Source organism: Toxorhynchites rutilus, chromosome 2 (genome assembly GCF_029784135.1).
Source record: "Toxorhynchites rutilus septentrionalis strain SRP chromosome 2, ASM2978413v1, whole genome shotgun sequence".
NCBI lineage: Eukaryota > Metazoa > Arthropoda > Insecta > Diptera > Culicidae > Toxorhynchites > Toxorhynchites rutilus.
In genome coordinates this window covers 40,762,808-40,788,490 of record NC_073745.1, presented here as the reverse complement: position 1 = coordinate 40,788,490, position 25,683 = coordinate 40,762,808, and the positions used below count along the sequence as shown (strand labels likewise).

The window sequence follows — 25,683 nt, the reverse complement described above, 5'->3', positions numbered from 1 at the left end:
AGAGAAAAGAGAGAGAGAGAGAAGAGAGAAAAGAGAGAGAGAGAAGAGAGAGAAGAGAGAGAAAAGAGAGAGAGAGAAGAGAGAGAAAAGAGAGAGAGAGAGAAAAGAGAGAAAAAAGAGAGAAGAGAGAGAAAAGAGAGAGAAGAGAGAGGAGAGAGAGAAGAGAGAGGAGAGAGAGAAGAGAGAGAGAAGAGAAAGAGAGAGAGTGAGAAAAGAGAGAGTGAGAAAAGAGAGAGAGAGAGAAGAGAGTGAGAAAAGAGAGAGAGAGAGAAGAGAGTGAGAAAAGAGAGAGAGAAGAGAGTGAGAGAGAGAGTGAGAAAAGAGAGAGAGATAGAGAGAGGGAGAAGAGAGTGAGAAAAGAGAGAGAGAAAGAGAGGGAGAAAAGAGAGAGAGAGAGAGAGAGAGAAGAGAGAGAGAGAGAGAGAAGAGAGAGGGAGAAGAGGGAGAGAGAGAAGAGAGTGAGAAGAGGGAGAGAGAGAAGAGAGAGAGGGAGAGAGATAAAGAGAAGAAAGAGAGAGAGAAAAGAGAGATAAAGAGAAGAAAGAGAGAAGTAAGAGAAGAGAAAGTGAAAGAAGAAAGAGAGAGAGTGGAGAGAGAAAAGAGTGAGAGAGAGTGAAGAGAGAAGAGAGAGAGAGTGAAGAGAGAAGAGAGAGAGAGTGAAGAGAGAAGAGAGAGAGAGTGAAGAGAGAAGAGAGAGAGAGTGAAGAGAGAAGAAAGAGAGAGAGAGAGAGAGAGAGAGAGAGAGAAAGAAAGAGGGAGGGGAAAGAGAGAGAGAAAGAGAGAGGGATGGGAAAGAGAGAGAGTGAGATAAAGAGAGAGATAGACACGAGATTGAGAAAACAGAATTGAGCAATTTTGGGATATCCATACAAAAGGTTTGCAATTGAAAATTTTCTAGCACAATCGTGCTCGTCGCTATGTGTTTAAGGTTTGAGTCAGCTATCCTCAACCCGTTTCTCGTCGTACCTAACACGACAGTTTTATTGTGATCCACATGAAAAAGGTTGAGTATCAAGAGTTCGAAAAGAAAGCTTCCAGAAGCAATTTTGAAAAGGTGATCTTCCTGGAAAAACCTCAAGACTTGTGTTATACGTTAAGGACAAACAGTCAAGAGCTATACACAGCCAACGGTATTGGATTCCATAGAGACATTTTTGATGGTGGTTTTAAGCTCCCGAACAAGAGTAAAAAGAGCCTGAGGTACAGTGAGAAGTGTTTTTTTTTAATAATATTTCATCACTGATTGATTCCGTATTGATATATTACAGCCTCCAAAATCCTCATCCACCATCTATCGCTACTAATAAGCAGATTTTTGGAGTATTCTCAGGCCGATTTCATACCGGGTTGGTCAAAAACCCTTCTGATTTTTTACTCTGCAAGATCTTCCAGAATGGCCGCGATAACCAAGCTCCAATGCACCATATGCATAAGATCAATCGACAATAGCTTTATAGAATCATGAACGAAAGCTTCCTCAGGAAACTCCACTGTCAATAACTCAATTATCAATCGTCTGTTTCTCCTTAGATTTTGATATAACTTCAGTGTTAGGATCTACAACACTGACAAGAGTCTCTGAAGAAACATATTGTAGAAGACGAAATTTCAACAAGGAATACTTCAAGCCTGATAAAACATTTCTTTTTTATTTCGTCTTTTCTTCTAGGTGCAGGCACAGGAACAAATGCAAACGCAAACGCAAACGTGAATATCGGTGCTAGTGGGAGCGCAGGTTTGTCGGCGAACGCGCCCGAATTCATTCCGAAGCGGATCTCAAACCATCAGCCGCCCCAGCAACAACAATATGGCATGCATAACTCACACCATCAGAATCAGCAGCATCACCATAGGTATCGTGGTGGCGACAATAACGGCGGGGGAGGAGGAAGTTTAGGCGGTGGCGGTAATTCGTACGGCATGGGCTCAATGTATCAACAACAACAACAACATCACCAGCAGCAGCAACATCATCATCACAACATGGGCAATAGTGGTATGATGAATGGAACGGATATGGCGGGAAAATCGAAAATTGCGGGTCGACTCTTAAACCACCAGGTTTCCCAACAACAACAACAACAGCAGCAACAACAACAAATAGGACATCACATGTATGATAACAAGGATGTAAGTATTTGGCGCTAAAGGTATGCGCATTGTTTTATTATGGTAATCGGTATGAGAGAGAGTGAACGATCAGCAAAAGTTAGAGCGAGTTTCCAGGATTAGTTTGACGCTCGAGATAGGCTTAACTAAAAAAATGCTTCATTGGAGATGTGCTAGTGGTAGCGAGTGAATCGAAACTATGTTGCAATTAGAAGTTGAACAATTTTCGGTCCGCTCTAAGCTGAAGCCAATTAATGTCATGCATGATTGGACACAAGCGTCATGCGACACGGATGGATGAGGAGTGTGTTGCGAGTGAGGATGGGAGAGAAAGTGATTGGTTACAGCGGTTGTAAATATCATACTATTGTAGGTTACTAGAGCTAGCAATAAAAATGAGAGCATGGATGCGGTTTACGATATCTGATTCACTATAAAAGGAAAATGTTGCATCCAAGTGCTGCTAGTATTCATCTTCCAGACTTCATCATACCATTTGGTTGGACGATAAATTTAACTCACAAAATAAGGCATTCCACCAATCAACAGGAAATCAATTCAATTTCATATTATTGATTTATCTGAAACTTTGCCAACTTGTTCGGGACTAGGTACAATGTCTTTTTACGGTACTATTTTTTTTTAATCATCACGACCATTTTTTTGGAAAGAGCTTATGCAAAAATGATATCATTTCAGAAAATAAACTATAACGCCAAAACGGGTCATTTGATCGAAATGGTGTCTTAGACATAGTTATAAGGGGCTGTCCACATACCACGTGGACAGAAAAAGCATGATTTTAGACTCCCCCTTCCCCTCAACTGGACAAGCGTGGACATTGCCTATACCCCTAACCCTGTTGTCCACGTGAACATTCTTCGACATATCAAATTAAAGCCAATTAGCCAAAAATATTACATTTGCAAAAAAAGCTTTTGTTTTTGTAATTATTGATTGTATTTGTTGTTTGCAGTTTACATGGCTTTGGACTTTTAATATTTTTTCTTGAAGCTGAGGTTTTTTAACATAACATATCCAAAAACAATTTTTCTAGGTTTTTGAGCTATGGTTTTTCAAAATTAGCCAATGGTCCGAAACAATTTTTTCCCCTTTTTCGCAACACAAAAATTCATAACTTTTAAACTACTGAACCGATTCAGGTGATTGACATATCAAATTAAAGCCTATGAGATAGTTTTTTTTAAAGAAATATTAAACTTGCGAAAAACAAACGATTTTAGTTTTCGTAATTGATTGTATTTGTTTTTTTTCTAGTTTACTCGGTTGAAAATAGGGGGCGCTATATTTTTTATATTTCTTCTTGAAAGCTAAGGTTTTTTCTTAAATTTTAAATTTAAAATTCAAATACCTTATCCCGAAATCAGAGCTGTGTTCCTTTCGTTTTTAAGTTATTATTTTTCAAAGTAAAAAAAAGGCATGTTCCGTCTGTTACGGATAAATTACGAAACCTGTGTTTTCTACACTTGAAGGTTAAACCCTTGGTTTGCTAAGAATTTAACAAGGCCTACCGATGGCTCGCCTTCGTCTCATCCACATCGAAGAAAACGATCTCATTCGTGGAATCCGAACAAATGAAGCGTTCATGTTTGCCCCAAAACGTTCGGTCCTTAATGTGTTAGGATAACAATCAATAGCAATTACAATTACAATTTTTGATACGCAAAAAATTACAATTTTTGATACGCAAAATAGCACTGTAGATTGGGATGGTTAGCCCGGTAGTTAGGGCATATTACATATATTTCTGAGTAAAAGAAATAACAAGAGAGGAGTAATACATTCGATATATGTTTTAACAAAAGTAGTGTAGGCAAATTATGTTGTGACAATGTAATTTGCAAGAAAATTTTGACTATAAGTTTGAAATGGGTCATTTGACCCCTCGTGGTAGATTTAGTGTCAACATTGAAAAATCACAACTTGAGAAAGAAAGGAAACGCCCCTCTGATTTTACGATTCATTATGTACGAAAAAACCTAAGGTTAAAGAAAAATATATAACCGAGTGAACTACAAAAAATAAATACAATTAATAATTACGAAAACAAAATTTATTTTTGACGTAAAACTACGTCTTTCAGAAAGCTAAATCAGAAAACAAGTCACGATTTTATGAAATAAAGTTAACGTTAATAACTATTTTTGCTAAGAATAAATTCTGATGATTTGCATACCAATCGATTTTTTTATGATTCATTCGATATATTATACATTACAATTTCCTATTACCTAAACGGTTCAAAATAATGAAAACTGCATTCCAATTTTGAATACATACGTTCTACCGATGTGTATGCTTACTCACTCATACCGTCAATAACGAGCAACTAATACATCCATTTTTCCCCTGTTTAAAACGTGTTTTTTTCTTGCTGCGCTTTCCATTAAGCCCGCATTAAGAGCGTTTGCGCAATATCAGTGTGGGTCCCAGCTCCCAAAAACACTTATGGTATAAATATAAAATAGTCAGAAATTTGCCAGCGAGGTAGCAAGCTCAGCAGACATAATTTATTTCTAATGCTGATTTTACTCACATATACCCTACTCGATACAATAATGGATGGGCTTATCCCCTTTTACACTTCACGGTGAAAACGAAAGGAACATCCAAGATAATAATGGGTTTTCTGGCAGAACGAACATCTTTTAAATAGAAATTATGAATGAAAATTAACTTCTCCGTATCAAATTAGTGTTCAATGTGAATGGAAAACGTTTACTTACGTGGTAAAATAATATTTTACAAAAATTGTATCTGAAGATAATTTTTTTAATAGGATAACTTTTAGTGGAAAACTAATTTCGTATCCAGATGTCGACACCATATCGTTGTCAACGCGGATACACCGTGAAGTGGTATGCGGGAATAAGTCCCGCATGGAAGATGCATGGAAGATGGATGGAAGATGTTGTGAAAAAGCAGTGAGAATCCGCTTCACAATCTTGAACAAGCCCTCTGTATCAAAGGGTGCTACGACAAGTAGGGTGCCAGTGCGGATATGGAAGAGTATTCAAAATTTTGGAATGTGGACATGCACTGTAAATTTAGATACAACGTACCTTTCATGGAAGTATGTTTTCAAATGCCTGTAGGAAAACCTTACTGTGGCATGTGATGAGGTTCGTTCCCACGTTAAGAGGGATATAGGAGCAAAAGTGCTCATACATAGTTATACTCTATCAGATTACCAAGCCCGAAGGCAGCTTTAAATTGTTCAAATTTTGAATGAAAATTTTTAATTGATGTTATTTGAATATATGAAAACATCATGCCATCTCCGGCCAATCGGGAGTAAATTCATAAGACATAGCAAGAGTTATCTATACATTCTATTGACGAAGTCGCCAAAAACAAGAATTTTGTGTTATGAATGGCCATGCTTTACCATCGATTTCACTCTCAATTGGTTGACGTTGAATTTCATGCTTTGATTTTCACTAACACGCAATGAGTTTCAACTTCTACGTTACGAATATCATGATGAAAATAAAGATGCAAATGAAAAATGAACTTCAACTTCAAGCTGATGTTGATGTTCATTACACTGGTGTTGATTGATAGTTGAAAATTTCTTTCTTAAAACAACAAGAAATTTCACGCTTTCGCGTGAGTTCGAGATTTCAGACTACTACTACACTACTACTACTTTATTTTCTATATGTACAATATTTATATACACCATCTTAATCTAAAATATGAGAAATATCTCCTCTCTCTTTCTTGAAACCGATAACACATCGGTTTTATTTTTAGGTCACCCACTTCCTATGTGTACTCGTACCGATCACGTGGTCACCATAGATCTTATCTTATTTTCGAGTTGGTCCTTCCCATCCTTCGCCCAAGCGATAGGCTGTGTAAACTCAAACAAACATGCATTATGTTTTATTCCACCCCGTTGGTAGATGCACCATTGGCAGATGTTTGTGCACGCAGCGAAGGATGCAAAAGGCAATAAATTGCATCCTAAGCAGCGTTGCCAATGTTCCAGTTTAAACTGGATTCTTCCTGTTTTTTTTCCTCTCGATCTAGTCAAAGAGTTAAATCCCGAAATATTCCAGTTTTTTGAAATATCATCCAGTTTTATCCAGTTTTTTATATGTGTGCTTCAGTTTTACCCATTCTATGTAAAATAAATTCATAATGTATACATAATATCCCTCACTCACTCTTCCTATCCCTTGACCAAGTGTTTTTTTGACATTCATCGTTCGATCGATCCAATGTGTATTTACCTTGGATCGACCTTTTTCAACTCACTGTTTTTTTTTTCTCTAGCTTACACTTCCGAATTCAATACGGTTAGCGCACAGTGCGTGCTACACTGTCTTCGAATTTATGTAAATATCAGATGTTCTAGGTTCTCTAAAATATTCTGTTTCGAACTATGATTTCAATCACGACTGGCAATGTTCATAGCAAAATATCTCACCCAAATAGGTTCTTAATGCCCGTGTGCTATGCTGCCTTTGAGTTTATATAATCATCAAATTTTATTGGTATTCCAAATCATTCTGAATTTTGATTGATATGAACATAAAACCCAAATAATATTGTTTCCGTTCACATCAATGGGATATTAGTTTCTCATGGTCTCCCAAAGGATTTTCAGTTCTAAATAGCATCAACATTACGCATGATCTAAACTCTCCTATTTGATGCATGATAGAACCGCTTTCAAATGTTAACGAGTGGGAGCTGAAACCAACCACGCAAAAGCGACAAGCCGAAGACCGATTTTTCTTGCTCTACATTATTCGTGAGATAACAACGAACATTGTGAAAAGGAACACTACATCAATCAAAATCCGCGTTACAAGAAAAAGAACAGAAGATTGAAGTTAGATTCCGTGACCCCATGCACCTCAATTGATCTGGGCATGACATGACATGAAGGATGCCATGATGGACACGAAGCAATAAATACGATATTTTTGAAGTTTTATCAAAAAAAAAAAAGTATTTACTAGATGTTCTAGAAGAAAAGATCCTCAAATAAATATTGCCTCACAGTAATGTTCGCGTAGTGGGAAATGGCATTTTGATCTACTCGAATGATATTAATTAATTGTTCATTTCGCCGTTTAATGAACTACATATTCGCGACGCTTCGAAGGAAATTCTATTTTTCAATCATTGGAATGGGCAAAAACATCATTTTAAAGCCGATCTTTTCAAAATAAAACGGTTTTACATGATCCAGTTTTTTAAAGCGCAATCTTCCAGTTTTTCGAAAAATATTGGCAACCCTGATCCTAAGTGATGTACACCCAGGTTTTTTTACGCGAGGAATACGTACCTCGTAAAAAAACCGCGTTAAATGGAAAATCCGCGGAAAAAAACCGCGTTAATTCGAAAATCCGCGTTAATTGGAAAATCCGCGTAAAAAAACCATGTCACCTAATGATAGATATCAAATGGGACTATCTTTACGTAGAACGGAAGTAAAAAGCGATCCGCGTAAAAGCCTCATCTGTCCGTAACAATAGTGTTGTTTCATATTTATCGACAATCGCTTGAGCAGTTGGTTATCAATACAAGGCAGGCTGAATATTTTCGACACTGAACACAACCATACACATTTCTCATATTGTATTGTTTCACAATTCATTCCTTTTTTTTTCAAAAACTTGGATATGTTATGTAAAAAAAACCTCTGCTTTCAAATAAAAATATATAAAAGAATGTAGCGCTCGCTTCTACGATCCACTGCAAGAGCTGATTCTCAACTCTTATGCAGATAAAGACAGATGACCAAAACACGTGTAAGAAAAGCGGTTGTCAAAAATTAACGAACAAAATAGCCGTACTTGTCAGCATATGTGAGAGACATGAGTACTAACACAATGCCACAAAAAAAAATCTAGAATCAAATATACGTAACCCGCGTAAATTCGAAAGTCGCGATACTTTTTGAACAGATCGCGTACCCTCTCCACCCTTCACCATGGACGAACGTGGACATTTTCGTAACCCCTACCCTCCCTAAGGTTGCCCACGTGGTATGTGGACAGCCCCTTAACTTTGCGGTTCTGGAAAAGATACACCAAATTTCTACTAAAACCATTTTTTAACAGTGTATATCGAAAACTATTGTAACGTAAACCGGGAGAAAACTGATCACGATTTTCACAAAAATGTAAATATTTCCAAAATATTTTGTTTAATCTATACCCAATTATTTTTCAAACTAGTACCTAGTACTGGTACCAAAATCACAAAACGTTATGAAATGTTTAGTTGAAACATTCCTTTAAACATTAGTTTGAAAAAATTTCAGCGGAAAATTCAAATATCAAAACATATACATTCGGGGATAAATTGATCAGCCTTTTTTTCATTATTTTCTAGTGTAATGTGCACGAAAATATATAGAAATTCACATTATTTTAACTATGGTAATATAAATGATAATTCTAGGGTTTGAGGATACAAATCGGATTCAATCTACCTAAAGGTGTAGACGTGCCTTCCTCATATCTCGGTATAAAGTTTGAGCTGCAGGTCATCCGAAGACCGTCTGGGTTATCCTAATTTGAACAAAAATCCATGAATTGATCACCAAAGAGGTAGTATTGACAAACCATGAAGTACATTATACTGCATGGTGGGATTCGGTTCTGGTCATAAAGTGATCACGTCGCTCGTAAACCTTACCCAGAACATATCCGAGTTACAGGAATGAGGTCATATAGGCTTGAATTTATCACAAATAAGCTAGTTTTGAAAGATCATTATATTTGTTACTCCAATTGGCGGGTTTTACGTTGTTCTGGGTTCTGGATCTTATGGCTTCTGTACTTGTTTCCAGCATATTTCCGGAATCCGTGGATCGATTCTGATAAAATAAAAAGGGTTCTCAAATGAAACAAAATAGAGTTTCAATTGAAATTTGTCGCCTACAGTTCGGTTCAGCCGTTTTCGAGAAAAATGAACCGCAACATTGGTTGTCTGGTTAAGAGAAAAAGCTGTTCTGCAAAATTGATTTTTCGCTCTTGTTTTAATTGTAACTATCTGATTACTATTTCAACTCGTAAAGAATCAGCCAAGTGAGAATGAATATGCTTAGCGTCTATCCACATCATTTTGATGTTGTGAAAATATGTTTCTCTACCATGTTTAAAACAGGAAACGAGAATACTGATCAGAAAAGTTTAATTTTTATACAATTTAAGAAGCGATTCCATAAGAACCCCTAACGAGAAGAACCTACAAATGATTATTGAACGTGTTATTTAAAAAATGTTTTGTCATATAAAAAAAAATTCAATTGAATAATTCAAAAATTAAGTTTGTTTTCATCAGTACGTTTGATCAATCTCACCCCGGTGATCAATCTTCCCCGGGATGACGGTACCTACAAAATTTTAGTCAAAGAATAAAATATAGGAAACTGTTTAAATATTAAAAAAAAACAACAAAAATTTCAAAGAATTACATTAAAAAAATATTTTGAAAATTGAAATTCATTTTTCTCAAAAAGGTATTTTTGTTTACATTCTCAATAAGAATTATATGGATAGCCCATACAATTACCAACAAGTCGTCCATACATCGGCAGAAGAGCACTGCTATAGGGAAAGAGTTATCCTAACAACAACTTGTGTCACGTTTTCTTTGAAAAATTACTTTTAATGTTTAATTTGTAACATTTTAGTGTATAAATTATAGCGATTGACATATTGACCGGAATTTTCATTCAAAAATGCCACATATTTCTGAAATTATAAAAGATAGATCGTTGAAGTCTTCGACAAAAGTTAATATTTTAATAAGTCGAATTTGTCGAATACACTATATCGCTATATATACACTATATAGTCCTGTCACGGTCGCCATATGGCGTTTTCGGAGAATAAGCACACAAATTTTTTTAAGGCGTGGTTAGACGCATTCTGCAAAAAAACAGAGAAAGATATCATCTTTGAGCTACAAAAGTAAATAGGGTTACGCAACCATAAATAATTAACAAACCCTTGGCCCAGTATGAGGCTTGATGTCGAATGAAACTTATGATTGCATTGCCCGGGCCCTCGTGGGAGGTATATTGCCTTAGGGGCCATGACTGTTAGTGAGCTGCACTATGTGTACGATTCCAAGTAATCATATTACACTATCTTGACTTTAAACAAAATTAGGATTAGTTGTAATTTTTTCAGAGAAAACATGAAGAAATTGCTGTTAGAAAAAGTACCCATCCTCAGATGTAATTGTAAGGACTATTATTTTGTTTTAGAATTTAAAAAAAAATAGTTTTTCGACAAAAATGAATTTAAGTTTTGGAAATTTTTTTTCAGTATTATTTTTTTATTTTTAGTATTTTTCAATAAAAATTCAAACTATTTTGAATTCTTCCTATTACCCAAATAATTTTGTAGAATTTTTTTTTTCATAAAACAATCAAGAAAAAATTTGGCCCTTTTCAAAAAAGTAATCTGATTCCTTTTTGAAGATTTCAAGCATGTAAAGTTGCTTCAATGACCAATGTCTTTACACCCACAACGTTTCAACGTTTCACATGTGAGAAGTTGCTGCCTGAAATTCATGAAATTCGCCATATACTAAGAAATATTATATTGCCAAAATGGTATGTTTGTTCAATATGATAATTCTAACAAAGATGTACAGAATAATACTGTGTACTTTTCCAGATCAGCAAAATTATAATCTATAACTTTGCAAAAGACACCATTAGGACCAAATAACACGTTTTGGTGTTATAGTTTATTTCCTGAAATGATACCATTTTGGCATAAGCTTATTATTTTCAATCCCTTCCCGTATTATTTAATACGTCACACATCAAGTGATTTCACTAGCCTGCTGAGCGTTGTAGCGCCCTATGTTATTCAAGTACCCACGAGTGAGACTCGATGTTGTACGGGAAATGGTTAATTGCTGTGCAACGTAAGAACTTCACGACACTTATAAGACGCGACGCGAGACAAGACATAACACTTATTGTTCTTACTTAATTTTAATTTTTACGTGCCATAAAATGATATTGTATCTAGTGCCAAACATGTTGGCAAAGTTCCAGCTAAATAAAAAATATGAAATTACAAAATTCGTGTTGATTGGTGGAATGCCTAGAATGTTAAAAATTCTGGGATGTAGCATCTGTTACAGAAGGATGTTGAGATAACCCCCAAAAATTCGAATATCGAACAATCTACTAATCCTGTATCTATATATTATCTATATTCTATTGTACACAATCTCTGCGAATGTCATTAAAATGCACGGATCGTTACTAAACGTGTATGCACAAACCACCACAATACATACGATACCTCCGTACCTTCGTATCTTAAACAAAATTTTGTGTGTCAACAACGGAAATTGTTACCACCATCACCACAAAAAAATAACATGTGGACAAACTGTGGACTTATCAGATGCGCAACCCCCCACACTATAACCATCATCCAACCCAACACTTTGCGCAACATTCTCAACAGCAACGTTTGCAGCATCACCAACAGCAGACGTCGGCACCACCCCATCTTTCGATGCCTCAGAACGCCGCCGGTGGCCACTTTCCATTCGCGATGGCCGGCATGGGTTACTCGTCGACAGCGCTCAACAATCACCTGCATCATCCGATTCTGGGAGGCATGGCAGCCGCAGCGGTTGCCGGCGGTGGCGCTGGTGGGCCTGGAATGATGCCGCACGATAATCGCAACAACAAGAATAACTCGTCCGTTCGATCGAGGTTACAGAACGCACAAAACTCCCAAATGCATCACCTACAGCAACAGAACCAACTGCCGCATCATCTCCAGCAGCAATCGCAACATCACCAACAAATGCCACCGCGCGCGATGGCTTGTAGCAATGATTACGATGACCAAGAGGGCGATGAACAGGTAGGAGACCGCGTAGGCGAATACACACACACGCACACAACTCTAGCGCGAGGATAACTGCGTTCTAGAGACATGCATGCTCTTTATGTCGTCCATGGATTGTCGAACTACTTTCGTCCACAGGTTGGATGCTGAATTTGGAAACACCTATCCATGAATGACATCACTGTTAAGCTAGTAGAAAGTGCTAAATTTAATGTAACATATATTTAATACTATTGGCGAATGCTTATTGGGCTGTTATGCTTGTTCGTTTGTTATTGTTGTGGCGTTGCTTATTGTTTCCCCCTTGGTTGCTTTTTTTTCTCGTAAGTGTCATGGAATGCTTTTGTGAAGGTTTGGATCGGTTAACAAACTTACAATTTCTCTCCCTCGGATACATTCCCACCCACTTGCCTATTGATGATGATACGCTTCTTTGAACTTACAGGTTTCTGAATCGGAAATGGCCGCATTGAACTACCTTTTGGACGTTATAAGCGAACTGTACGACAATCCCGGCATGTTCGAGAATATCCAGCGAAAGTTGAAGGGCACTTTTGCCGAGTTCCATGCCAACCAATTCGTAATAAGCAATGCTGTGGAGATGATCTGTGAACAGGTGAGAGTGTTTAAAATTTCGAACAATTTTTGAATCTAATATTTTGTTCGAATTTCTTTCCCCCTTACCTAGTCTGTCAGAGAGCAGAATTTTCGCTACATGGGTGCCCGACTACTCCAACTGTTGGATAGCCTTGACGATGGACACGATAGTGTACTGTGGCGGCTGCTAAGAATGAAGCTGGAATACCAGGAGAATGAACTGCAAGGATACATGCAAAACGAGCAGATAAAGGTGCGGGGCACAACGCTTTTCCTTGCCGAGTTGTACATGCAGTTGAGGAAACCTCAAGTAAGTGAAAACATACATTGTTCACTTTCTTCAAAACCACACTCAGTATCTTTCACAGTAACGCATTTAATAAGAGATACATCTATCACGTAAAAATGAATTCGGTGAACAGTGTATTTTAAGATTTGAAAATATTTTCATCACATCATTTTCATCACAAGACATTTTAAGGTTACGACGATTTGCTACTGGATCATTGGATCAATTTTGATCTCGAAGTCGTCGAAGCAGGGACCTTATTTCATTTATTGAATTGTTGTACAACTTCATCCTATATGCCCTTCTGATCCCACCACACACAGAACATTATCTGTCGGCCAAAACAATTTGGCTTTGCAATTGATGGGTGGCATCATAACGGTAACGTTATAATAAGCAAATGATATGGCTCGACCGCATTTTTTCAAATGAAAAAAAATAGCGAATGCCGCAAATGTTATTCGATACAAAATTCGACATTCCAATACGCTGAACAATCAAATTACTTTTTTTTTGCAGAATGACATTAACATATTCTTGAATTTTGATGTCAAATGAAAGAATGAAAACAACAAAAAAAAAACAGGAAAACCTATTTTTATGCGAGGGATAGATACCGCTCAAAAATTCGCACAAAACTTACACAATAGCTTTCAAGAACTATTTTCACTACACATTTTGAAGAAACCTTCTTCTTCTTCTTTTTAGCTTGAGGAGGGTTTAAACTTTTCAGTTCATTCGCCTCTAATGAAGAAAACTTCTTTATGCTGTGGATAGATCACATAAAAAAAGGTTCCCGTAGAAAATAACCCAAACTCTGATAACTACGATTTAAATCACCATTCGATTTGCTTTTGTTTTCCTGCTGTTGTCATTCCGGTTGTGCGTCATGTAAGGTAACAGGTCGGATAGTCGATTATATATAATTTTGCGTTTCCGGAAAACAAAAATTAACCGGGTAAACGTAACGCCCTGCGCAAAAGTATGCCGTCCGACGCTTGCTAAAGCCCGTCGGACATTGCTAAAGGACCGTATCCTATGTTTCAAACTAACCGGGCAATCAGTTGAACACAGGTTTACGTGCGAGACACCGCCGCTTGAATTCTCACCTGAAATTGTTTGTAGCGATATTGCAGGGAAATTAAGAAAGATATAAGTTGGGTGTCATAAAACAAATTGTGGAGTGGTTAAAGATCATTAATTTTGTTGATAGAAACAATCAAATTTGTAATGTTTTTTTTAGATAAAATCTTTTAAGTTTTCATGTTATTTAAATCCACTAATTTGGTTCTTCCCAACTATATTCTGTACAAAATTTTCTCGTTTTTCGAACGGATGCAACGTACGTAGCATACTTTTTAATGTAGAGTAAGTTTGCCTCAGAGCTCGAAACGAAAAAAGTTCTATAACTCTGTCATTATCGATTTTCGACTATACGCCTAGAAGCAATTTTTCATGAAATATGATCGTCTATCTGAGAGATTCTGGATGCAATTATTTTCTTATTTTATAATAGTCTTTCTTTACATTAAAGGGATGAATCAAAAATTAAATTCTTCTTATACAATGAAAAATGAAAAATCTATATATAGGGTTGGGGAAAAATAAATGTCGTATTTCTGATCGAAATTTGACGCTTTATTTAACATACTTAAAATTATCCAATTTAAGTCAAATATGGAGGTCTCCGTAGCCACATTGGTTGCGCGTTCGCTTAGTAAGCGATCGATCGTGAGTTCAAAACTCAGGGCCCTCATTGACCATCTTTGTGTTGTTACAGAATAGCTACGTCCACGCAACAATCATCAGCGATGGAGATCGATCCACGGTCGAAATAAGATCGATTCATCTATACAACTGCTCTGCTCTGTAAGACACATCGGGCTGCTGTTCTATTAATAACTCAACAATGATCAATCAACTGTCTCCGCTGTCCGGTGGTCCAACTGGATAATGGAAGAACAGAAAGAATACTCTTACGCCTAAATGGTTACTGTGTGAATGTACCATATGTAATGGTATAGAAGAAATACTGGCGAATGGCAACTGTGTAATGTGCTAATTATAGATATGATAACCATGTGACATGTACACGATTAAAATTCGGCTCTGTTACAGCTAAAATGCTAATGAGCCTTAAATAAATAAATGGGATAAAAAAAGTTAAATATGCGCCGTTTTGTTTGCAAACTTGTTGCCATTTAGAAGGCCACTTTCCCCCCTTATAAAACCCCCCCTCCTTATTTGCAAAAAACTCAGACAGCCAGTTTTCGCAAGCCTCTTTTGAGGCCAACTTCACCAAGAGCGCATGGACTGGAAGAGACGATAATCACTTGGAGCCAGGTCCGGACTATACGGTGGGTGCAATAGAACATCCCATTCGAGCTCCCGAAAGATTTTTTTGCGTCAACTTGTGTGACACCCATACATCCAGCTTTTTTGGAATCCAATCTTCTGCAAATAGTTCCAAACGGTTTTATGGTCTATACCCAGTTCCTGGCCAATCGAGCGAGTGCTCACATGCCGGTCTACTTGGATGATTTCAACGATTTTATCGGTTTCTACGACGAGTGGCCTACCAGTACGAGGTGTATCTTCGACAGCCACTACACCAGAACGAAATCGGTCAAACCAACGCTGTGCTGTGCGAATTGTTACAGTATCGGGTCCATAAACTACACGAATTTTTTCGGCCGCCTTACCTTGCAGGTAGTAAAAACGTAAAATATGGCGAATTTCTTGCTTGGTGGACTCCATCTTTGACGCGCTATAACTTGAGACTGAAAAGGACAATCACAACACTGTCAAAACGACACTTGTAGCACAGATTGTCGTCTTTAAATAGCCGTATATATGACCCGATGCGATAAGTACAACACAAGAGAAGTTTAAGTGTTGCCATATGTTGACAATATACGACATTTCTTTTTCCCCAACCCAATATATAAAAATGGAGTGATGTCTATCTGTCTTTCTGTCTGTCTGATTCTTATGGACTCGGAAACTACTGAACCGATCGACATGAAAATTGGTATGTAGGGATTTTTGGGGCCGGGGAAGGTTTTCGTGACAGTTTGAGACCCCTCCCCCCTCTCTAAGGGGGGGCTGCCATACAAATGAAACACAAATTTCTAAATTTCTCGAGAATTAATCAAGCAAATGAAATGGAATTTGCCGTGTGGAAATTTTAGGGTGCAATAAATGATTCTATGGTGGTTAGATACACCCCCCCCCCTCTCCCAGGGGGGCTGCCATACAAATGAAACACAAATTTTTGCATTACTCGAAAATTGATCATGCAAATTAAACCAAATTAGGCATATGGAGGTTTAAGGATGCAATAAATAATTCTATGGTGGTTAGACACTCCACCCCCCTCTCTAAGGGGGGGGGGTGCGCTGCCATACAAATGAAACACAAATTTCTGCATTACTCGCGAATTAATCAAGCAAATGAAACCAAATTAGGTATGTTGAGGTTATAGGGTGCAAGTAAGCGGTTGAAAAATCTTGAACGAGAATTGTGTCTGAAAATAATCTGATATTATAATGTCGAGTTTTGGTAGAAGTACTAGGAATTTTATAGTAAAAGGTAATTTTAAAGGGTAGATTAGAAAATCAATCAATGAATAATTCTGCGATTGGACCCATGAACAGCGCTTAGTAAGAAAACGTGAATGTGAAGACGAAAAATAAATTTTGGGCGGGACGAAGTTTGTCGGGTCAGCTAGTAAATGTATAAAAAACAAATAAAAAAAAAGTTTGACTCGATTATGTAAAGAGAAAAGGAATCGGGCACTGTATATAATCAAGTCTGCCTGTATTGCGTTTGATGAAAGGGTGGGAATGATTTAAAGAGTAGGTAATTTGGATGCAAACAAATGTGTAAATGAAAATGGTGTTTCAGAAAAAAATGATACCAAATGTCTTCGAATTACAAGAAACTTCGATATCCACTGTCATATCGAATATCTTTTTGTCAAAAATCCACACTCTGGGACTATGGTTTAGGGTGCCAATGAAAATGTTCATCTCGAATTTCTATATGGAACTTCGTGCGAAATGTTGATTTACACGATAAAATACCCAATGCAAAATATTAATTCAATCGAACTTCTTTTCCCAGTGTCGCAGACAGAATATGAGTTTTTTGAAAACCGAAAAATCACTCAAGGGGGAGTACATGGAATCGGGGGTTTAAAAATAAGTTAGATGTCAAATATCCTGAAATTGCACGAAACGTCGAGATTTACTGTTACCCAACGAGCCCGGTGTGATTAGTGATGTCAAAATTATTCATGTATTCGATTATCGATTAATCGTTGGGGCATTTTTCAATATTCGATTCATTCCAATAATTGTCTTTCAATATTCGATTAATCGAGCGAATATTTATTTCTTGTAATAATCACGTATCACGTAGTCATTCTGGTCGCGTGGTCTATCGGGTTGTCGATGTTAGACGGTTGGATAAAAAAATTATATAGCCTAATTCTTACCCTAAAAATTCGTTAACCTTGGGAAAAATACCTTCTTTCATTAATAGCCTTTACAGTGACAATTATTCGATGTATTTATATTCAGATTTTCAATTATTCGATACAACATTACTCGATTACAATTTCAGATATTCGATTATTTGAATTAATCGAACGTAGGCATGAGAATAGGTTGTGAACTATATATGATACCGCTAGGATACAGGATAGGGTGGCCCTATACTGAAAAAAATATTTTTCTGAATAATTTTTTTCTTGAATTTGGCTTCATACATTAACCCTCCCTAAAATTTAAACCCCAGTCCCCTATTTTTTTTCGCGATTTTAGCATTTTTTATGAACAATATTTAAATAAATGAACCGTTGTTCGTTTTATAAACAGAACGAATTTATCTACGTTGTTCAATGACTGATGGCGCAACGTCCGCTTCATTGAACTTTCATCCACACATGCACAAGTAATCTCAATTCGTCTAAAGCCAGGAGCATCTCCGGCAAGCTGGAAGCCTTTTTGAATGAGCACAGTCGATTATTGAAATTCTTCAAATCACATTTCCTCAGATTACAAAATTACAATCACGCTATTCTCGTCAATCCTGATAAAACACCTGCTGGAGAGCACGTGTGTAGATTCAATGCGCAAGCGTTGCTGAAATCATGGATTGCACAGTGACGCGAGGAATTGCGGTTTGTAGAGAAACAATAATCCGAAATTCATCGTTGACACACACCGTTCATACGACTCTCGCCATGTTCTTCTTCTATGACACTAACGTTTCCAGCGTTCGCCTCCTCAACGTAGCATTATTTGCATCATTTTAATTAGTATTTTGTTGAAATTTCTATGTCGAGCAATACGCCTTGAATATATTCTGAGTGACAAGCTCTAGAATATGTGTGACTACAGTGTAAGTCTGAGGGTTTTCTTCGACGAAAAATCGACGAAAGGGACAAGATGAATATTGCATAAACATAAACAAACGAGATCTCGCCGCAGATACTTCTTTCATTATGAACATCATTTCTCATTTTGAACCAATATTTATGAACATGCGGTTATAGGAGACGAAACAAACAGAGGGCGCGCTTAAGGGATTTTTATGTGTATCGTATGATGATTCGACATGGCCAATAAATGTCATTCTAGGATGTCGTGAACTGCGTCAACAATTTATGGTCGACATGTACGCGAATGTAAAGAGTGAGAGCTATTCTTCCGACATAATCAACAAAAGCGGCGCGAGACATTCACTTGCGAGACACTTTCATGAGCAACGCTGACACAGCGTTTGTTATGACCAGACCAAAGCGCAATGAATTGTCATCACATTGCAGCGCGTGTGTTCAAACGAAAAATTTAATCCGGTCGGATTCATCCCCACAAATTGCTGGATGTATTCGGTTGAATGGAAAAAGCGACTTTTAGTTTGGTCATTTTTAGTCGACAAAATACGTCCTGAAGAAATCGATAGTGTGATTTCCTGAGAAGTTTCAGATATTTCTACTGATCAATTACCCGCATTCTAAAATCCGATCGAATCAGAATTACCCGAGCGGATCGCCATTTTGCATTCTGTAATCCGTTCAGCTCAAGACCAATCGAGTTGTGCAAATGTGGCAATCTTGTCATGAAATTCGACATAGATGACATTGAGCTCCATGTTCTATTTCTGTGAGGCAAAAATTTCGAGTGCACGCTTTTAAAACAAACTAAGTATTCAAACAGCATCGAATAATAATCTTCATGCAAATTTAAACAATTTAAAATTGCGTTCGGGTCTGTTCTGCAGATCGGTGAAAAGTAACGAAAACATTTGCAGGCCGGTGAATAAAGTGAGCATTTTCAAACTTAGAATACTTAGAATACCGAATACTCCTCGATTGAATGACAACGATGGAATAACGCGGTTCCAAAAAGCCGGTACATCAGTTCCATTGAAGTTGAAGAAACTGGCGTATAGTTGTTTTCTCAATTCATGAACGAGACCCAGCAGTTATGAATTAGGCCATCTTGAAATTTAACGGAACTAATTTTGTTTTTTTCTATTTCATTTTTCTACTTTGCGACAAAATTATATCACTTTTTTCTCTTTACATTTAACTTACATGTCAAACATGTCAGTTACGTTAATGAAACACATCACACATTTAACACAACACATTTAACCAGAAAAATGAAAGAAATGAAAAAGAATTGAATGCACAAACTACTTTCAAATTTTCGCTGGTAAAACTCTACCTGTAGGCCATCGGAATCCGGTTCCACTTTCGCGGTGTTCGAATCACTTGTTAGATCGCACTGAGAATGATCTCGGCCATCAGTTGCAGCGTCATTTGTTCTCAGCTCTCGGTTATTAGTATTTTGCTTTGAAACGTTTTTCTAGAATTTGCTCGCAGCTTCCGACAAATAGAGGTCCACGAAATCATGAAACATATGTTGATAGAATTCGTTGAAGTCCCGATTTTTTTTTCTCCTCTCTCGTTTTACAGACTATTCTGTTACAACTATTCTCTTCCGTCTTTTTTCGATTTTACTTTTATTATTTTATCTTGTTTATCTCTTATCTATTGCAAGGCGCGGGCGCAGAGACCAAAATCCCTGTCCTTGTCCACACCTGAGATTAAGCAGACAAATACGTACTGTAAGCGCCGTGTGAATGAACATACGTGTGCTGTGCAGCGCTCCGAAGACGCTCGCCTATTTCTTTATTTAACCTGGTTATTTTTTAGTCAATTTTTTTTAATGAAGACATTTGCTCGTTTTGGCATACAGAATAAAACCCATAGAATAATCGTCACAACAGCCACACCATCTTAATCAAAAGGTATAACCACCGTTTATTTTACTCATATTTCCAGCACGGCCAGAGAAACAATGAACTCGCCTTGCGAATACTGGGTGCAGTAAAATTTTTGCTGAATAAAGAAGGCCCAGAGAACATTAAATGTGTCTGTCAGTGTTTCAAGGTAATATAATAAAACTTTAGTGTTATATGCTTTGAGCTTTAAAATGGAATCCCAACTCCTTTATCAACAGCTATGTGGCTTTGAACTCGAGCGTGATCGCCAGGCTGACTTGAACGCCATCCTAGCGACGCTGCGCCAAATGGAGAACTCGACTGACTGCTCAACTGGCCGCTTCATCCATTCTGTGCTCGAATTACAGCGAAAGTCCTGGGGACGCAACGAGGAAGTTGGTGAGTGGTTTTGTTTCCACTTTTAGTGTCCAAGGTCGATTTGATGTCCAAGGATATGCTTCTTTTATCTTCAGTCCCAGTGGCCGTTGTGCAACCGTCCTTCGGCGAGGGAACCTCGAACGAGTTCACCGACAGTCCGGTGTTCTACGGTCCCGACGGCCAAGTGATGACCGAAGAAGAGAATGATTTTCTGGAAACGGCTGCACCGGTAGCCTTCGAGGAGTTCGATGAGTATGCGATGAAGATGCTTACGATACCCGCAACCAAATTCATCATTATTTTTTTTACAGCGACAGTGACCCGGATGAGTTGGTGGATGACGACAACCTGGACATGGAAATCAAGATGGCATTTAAGGACTTTGTAGCGAGTAGCAAAAACACTCGACAACCACCCTACTAGCAGTTGCCGGACAGAGCTGCACTGCCTGCGTTTATTCCTACACAGCTCTCCAGGTTCAGAGGTGATTGTTACTTACGGCAAGCAACCGGTGGCCAAAAACGCCTCTAGACAGCGATCGCAACAGCAGCAGTTTAAAACCTACATTCAGATTGATAGTAATGAGTATCCTATTTTTAAGCTATATTATTGTGAGTCAAAAAGTAACGCAAAATCGGATGAGGGAACGAATTGTGAAACTCGAAACTTCCCATGACAAGCGGATGGCGACGAGTGGGACGAGGGTTTGTTATTGCAGTTAGAACAAGACAGAGCACAATATTTTATCGAAAGCAAGCTGGCTGTGGAAGAAGAAGAAAGGACGATTTTCACTAAAACCCCCCTCCCTGGATAACAAACATACGATGATTAGTGCAGGTAACTCTTCCATATCCGTTTTACGCTCATTTCATTTATGTTTACATTCTTACTGAAGAAAGTCTGTGTGATTTTGTCATAAAGTGCGCCAGTTTTGAGATTCTTATTATATAATAAAATGAAGAAATGCTGAAATTGTATGCCATTTGTTCTTCTGCTTCACATTCGTTCGGTACAATAGAGCAAAAAAATACATTCGACTAAATTCTCTGAACGAAAGAGAAACCACTATCTGTTCTAGATTTTAACAGATGCAAAGATCTCGTTAAAAACTATATGTTTGTTCGTTTCCAAATTCCAAAGATTCCGTTCAATAATTTTTGCATGCAAAATTGTGGAATTATGATGTTATAAACTGCAGCCATACAAATGTTAAATGATTTCGCGTGATATTTAAGTAAGTATATTGCGGAGCAATTTAGTTTATTGCACGTTCCAGCTATCAGTAAGGCACGGCCAGGATTTCACTGGCTGGCTGTTGCCATCCAGTAGAAGAGAAATTGTGACAAAACACAGGACAGATAGTGCAGGTATATATAGGAGTAACGACAGACAAAACTGCGTACTTTGCGCATAAAGTTGGATAAAAGCGAACTTTACGTAAATTTTACTTCAGAAGATATGGAAAATGAAAGCTGTTTTATGTTCACAGCAGAATAATTGACGAAACAATGAGGAAAAAAAACGACAAAAAATATTAAAATATTTATCAATAACGCAATGGCGATAAGAACTCATTATCTGATGACATACCTTTTGATCTGGGACATACTTAAGATAATTGCAGTTACCATCGCAACAAGAAAAACCACGCCTTTAAATATAAATATGTGTATTGCAATTTTCCACCGAAACCGGAACTCACTTTGTTGCTTTTCGGGTCCGCTAGGATAAAGTGACCAGATGGTCAAAGGTCTAACGCGAGACACAAAAAACAAAACGTTATGTATATACGTTATGTGAAAATAAACCATAGTTTAGCGAGTCTCATTTATTCGTGAAACACTTAACATGTGTCCTTGCAATCAAACCTGATCTGTATTATTTATTTCTAAGTATCGTCATTCAGTTGTGATTTTTCGGTGGTTTAAATTTTGTTTACGCCTGAAAATCATTCGCTCAGTTAGAGAATTAGAGCCTGGCAAGCACGATTCAAATTCAACAATTTTCTTCAAATTACCGAATGGAATGCTCGAAAATTTCAATCCATTTTTCATCCAATTTTGTGTTAACGTATGCATTAAAAAAAAGCACTATTTTCGGATGGCGATGAAAAAAAAACTACAAAAAATAATTTAATGGAACACATTTTCCTTAAATATTACGTTTATTAGGCCTACAACTAAAAATATTCAAGGCTGTGGATAAGCAGCAGCAGCACTGTCAAGCAACTTCATGATTTTTTCATATTATCAGCTTCACCCGACAGCAAAGGAGTTGGACATCCTGAGACACTTTGTGTCCGCCAGACATAGCCGATCTGGTATTTACAACATCCTCTCCCTGTCGCTCCTTAAGCCGGGAGATCGAAACAATCGACCAAACGGTGAAGGAGAATCTGGCCAAAATGGACATTTTTAAGCGGAAGCGTCAGACGAGACCGGCAGTATCTGAGCAGCAGGCAATCACCCAGAAGGAGTAGCTTCAGGTGCTGGTGAAAATACTTCTTTCCGGCGAAAGAATTGAAAAACTTCTTTTCATTCTCATAATGGAAGACGAGACGTGCTTGATGCTAGAATCCAACAAATGGCCGGGGACCGGGTACTTTACGTAAGCGATGGTATGCGATGACGTCGAAAATATCATCCACATCAAGTTCTCGAAGAAGATCCTTCACTGACAGACGAGAAGGGAATGTCCAAGCCGCTCTTCTTTCAAGTCATATGGTGAACGGGGAACCAGTACGAAGTGCTTACCGTAACTTGGGAAGGTGATGTGTTTTTAATGCCGAAACGGGGATCAGCCCATTATGCCAAAAGATCACTGGAGAATGGATAATGGATCGGCTGGAGATAAACATTGTTGCGTAGACCGCCAACCTTACTAACAGCTGCGGCCTATAGAAAACATTTAAGCGAATGGCCAAAATGGAGAGATAGCTGACTGCTAAAACCACGGAAAGGTAAAAGAACATGTCGACATACATCTTTTCATCAGCCATGATTGAGGTTCCGGACAACATTTGCTTCATTTGCGATACTTCATCAAACAACTCTGCCTCTTCCTGTCCAGCATACACTAGTTCTTCCGGCTTATTTGACACGTTAAGCCCTGGCCAAGCTAGAGGGCCAAAGATGAACTTTTCGTTTGACTCACGTTGGTCTCTGCGGATCAATAGGGGACTCATTATAAATCTTTATAAACATCTTAAAAATATGTCTTCATAAAAATCAAATATGTAGAAAAAAAAATTCGATTTTGTTGCTGTCGTTTCCTGTTGACACTCTCTAAACAAAAAGTCCACTGTCGGTGCGATGAAACCAGCTCAACGTATTAATCGTTGAATGCATTGGAAGCGCTCTTGAACAGTCTGACAAATAAGTTTTATTTTGAGGTTCATCCATTTAAAAAAATCAACATGATCTAATTGTAATACTGAAATATATTGATATCGCGGAACATTTTCGTTCCTTTTGCCAAATGCGGGACGTTTCGCGGAACGTTATCCTACGCGGGACATTTTGTTGAAATGCGGGACTGTCCCGCGTAACGCGTCTGGTCAGTTTACCCTAGGAGCTACTAGCGCAAACTTGAACACCCAATGGAGAGTAGAATCCGTCAATCGCAAAAAGATTGCTCATTTCGGAACAGCGTAGGCGACGGATGTGAAAGTCTGACGCTGTCAGTTCTTTTGAATCTTGGAATTCGCGATATAGAAGGTACGCTGCCGCCATCTAGCGGATACTATGAATGTATGTGGAAAAAGTAAACAAACCGTGTGTTTTTCAACTGTACTTTGAGTGCTATTTTTTATCGAATTCTTCTGTAGCTTATAAAAAACGAATTTGTAGTGATAGGGAGTGAAGCTTAGTAAAGCAGTTTTTACTTCAGGAACCGTTTATTTATTGCGTTGACATACAATACAGACTCGAATAGGAGTACTTTCATTGAGACTAGCATGCTCAAATGCAGTTGTAAATTTTCATACATTGAATGAACATTAGGGCCCTATTCCAGAAAACGAGACGAGCAATTCGTCTCGTCTCGGCTTCAGTCACTGTCGAGACGAACAAAGACTGGAGAGACTTCAGTCAGTTTTTCTTGGTATGATCAGTGATGTCAGATGAGAAGACATGTTTTTGTTTTGAGAAAAACAACAAACAGTTTTAAAATTGATCAATCGATACCCTTTTCTCAGTGCCAAAATATTAAAAAAAACATAACAAAAAGGAATAAGTTTCATATATCTTTTGGTTTCATTGATATTTTTCCTCGAGCATTTGGTTTCATCACTCAGACGTTTTATTATTATGGATTTATCGGGGGCAGTGTTTGGCCACCTAATCAACGATTTAACAAGAAAAGTCTTAAATCTATATAGATTTATTTCAAATAAAGTAGTTGTTTTGAATTACTCATTTTCGTTCAATATGTGAAGACCCTTGTCGTGCCGTGTTAATATATTCAAAACAGTCATCTAGCATCCCTGGATATGAGTTCAATGTGTACATTTGGTTGTGTTGTTTGGAAGAGGTCTATTTGAAAATCTGTAAAATCTTGCAATTACTGAATTGAATTTGATGGTTGCAGTTGAAAACATACATTGCTTATGCAATACTAGTTTAGTCGTGAAACAATTTTTGAATTTAAAGGCGGAGCAGAAGAATACCGATGCTATCAATCAACAAGGTGAACAAACACATCAAACAAACCAGACGATTCGACTGATTCATCGACGAACGCGACCAAACGGTCGTCTAGCCAGACGAGCTACTCGTTTGTTTTTAGTCGAGCTCGGCTTCTGGAATATGAAAACAAACGAGACGAGCACTCGTCTGCTCGTCTCGTTTTCTGGAATAGGGCCCTTTAGTAACATTCCAAACTTTGCATGCATGGTCAGGTTACATAGTCCGGATCCGTGTATAATCATCACTAGAAGAGCTCCTAATTCTTAAGCCTATCTTATATCTAATACGTATTTACATTTCACCTTATTCTATTGTTAGTAAGAAGGGATTTGCTTTCTCGCGAAGGAAAAGGAAAAGGAGAATATAAGGATATAAGGACAATCACACACGAAGATCGATAACTTTTAGGAAGACATATATTTGGGACATGTAATCAAGGTCTAACCGAGCC

The 25,683-nt window shown here is 37.7% G+C and overlaps 1 protein-coding gene across 5 annotated transcripts in view; it reads left to right on the top strand.

Annotated features, from left to right (window-relative positions):
• Window positions 1-21,979, top strand: part of LOC129767756 (uncharacterized) — a 35,141-nt gene extending 13,162 nt beyond the window's left edge. For 2 of the 5 annotated variants that reach the window (XM_055768933.1, XM_055768934.1), the window contains 8 exons: window positions 1,670-2,130; window positions 11,532-12,002; window positions 12,433-12,603; window positions 12,676-12,894; window positions 20,231-20,338; window positions 20,409-20,568; window positions 20,643-20,799; window positions 20,859-21,979. In XM_055768933.1, coding sequence (XP_055624908.1) covers window positions 1,670-2,130; window positions 11,532-12,002; window positions 12,433-12,603; window positions 12,676-12,894; window positions 20,231-20,338; window positions 20,409-20,568; window positions 20,643-20,799; window positions 20,859-20,970 — 1,859 coding nt within the window. In that variant the 3' untranslated portion in view covers window positions 20,971-21,979. The remainder of the gene's footprint in view (window positions 1-1,669; window positions 2,131-11,531; window positions 12,003-12,432; window positions 12,604-12,675; window positions 12,895-20,230; window positions 20,339-20,408; window positions 20,569-20,642; window positions 20,800-20,858) is intronic. The other 3 variants (XM_055768935.1, XM_055768936.1, XM_055768938.1) reach the window with 3 other exon arrangements.
• Window positions 21,980-25,683: the final 3,704 nt, after the last annotated feature.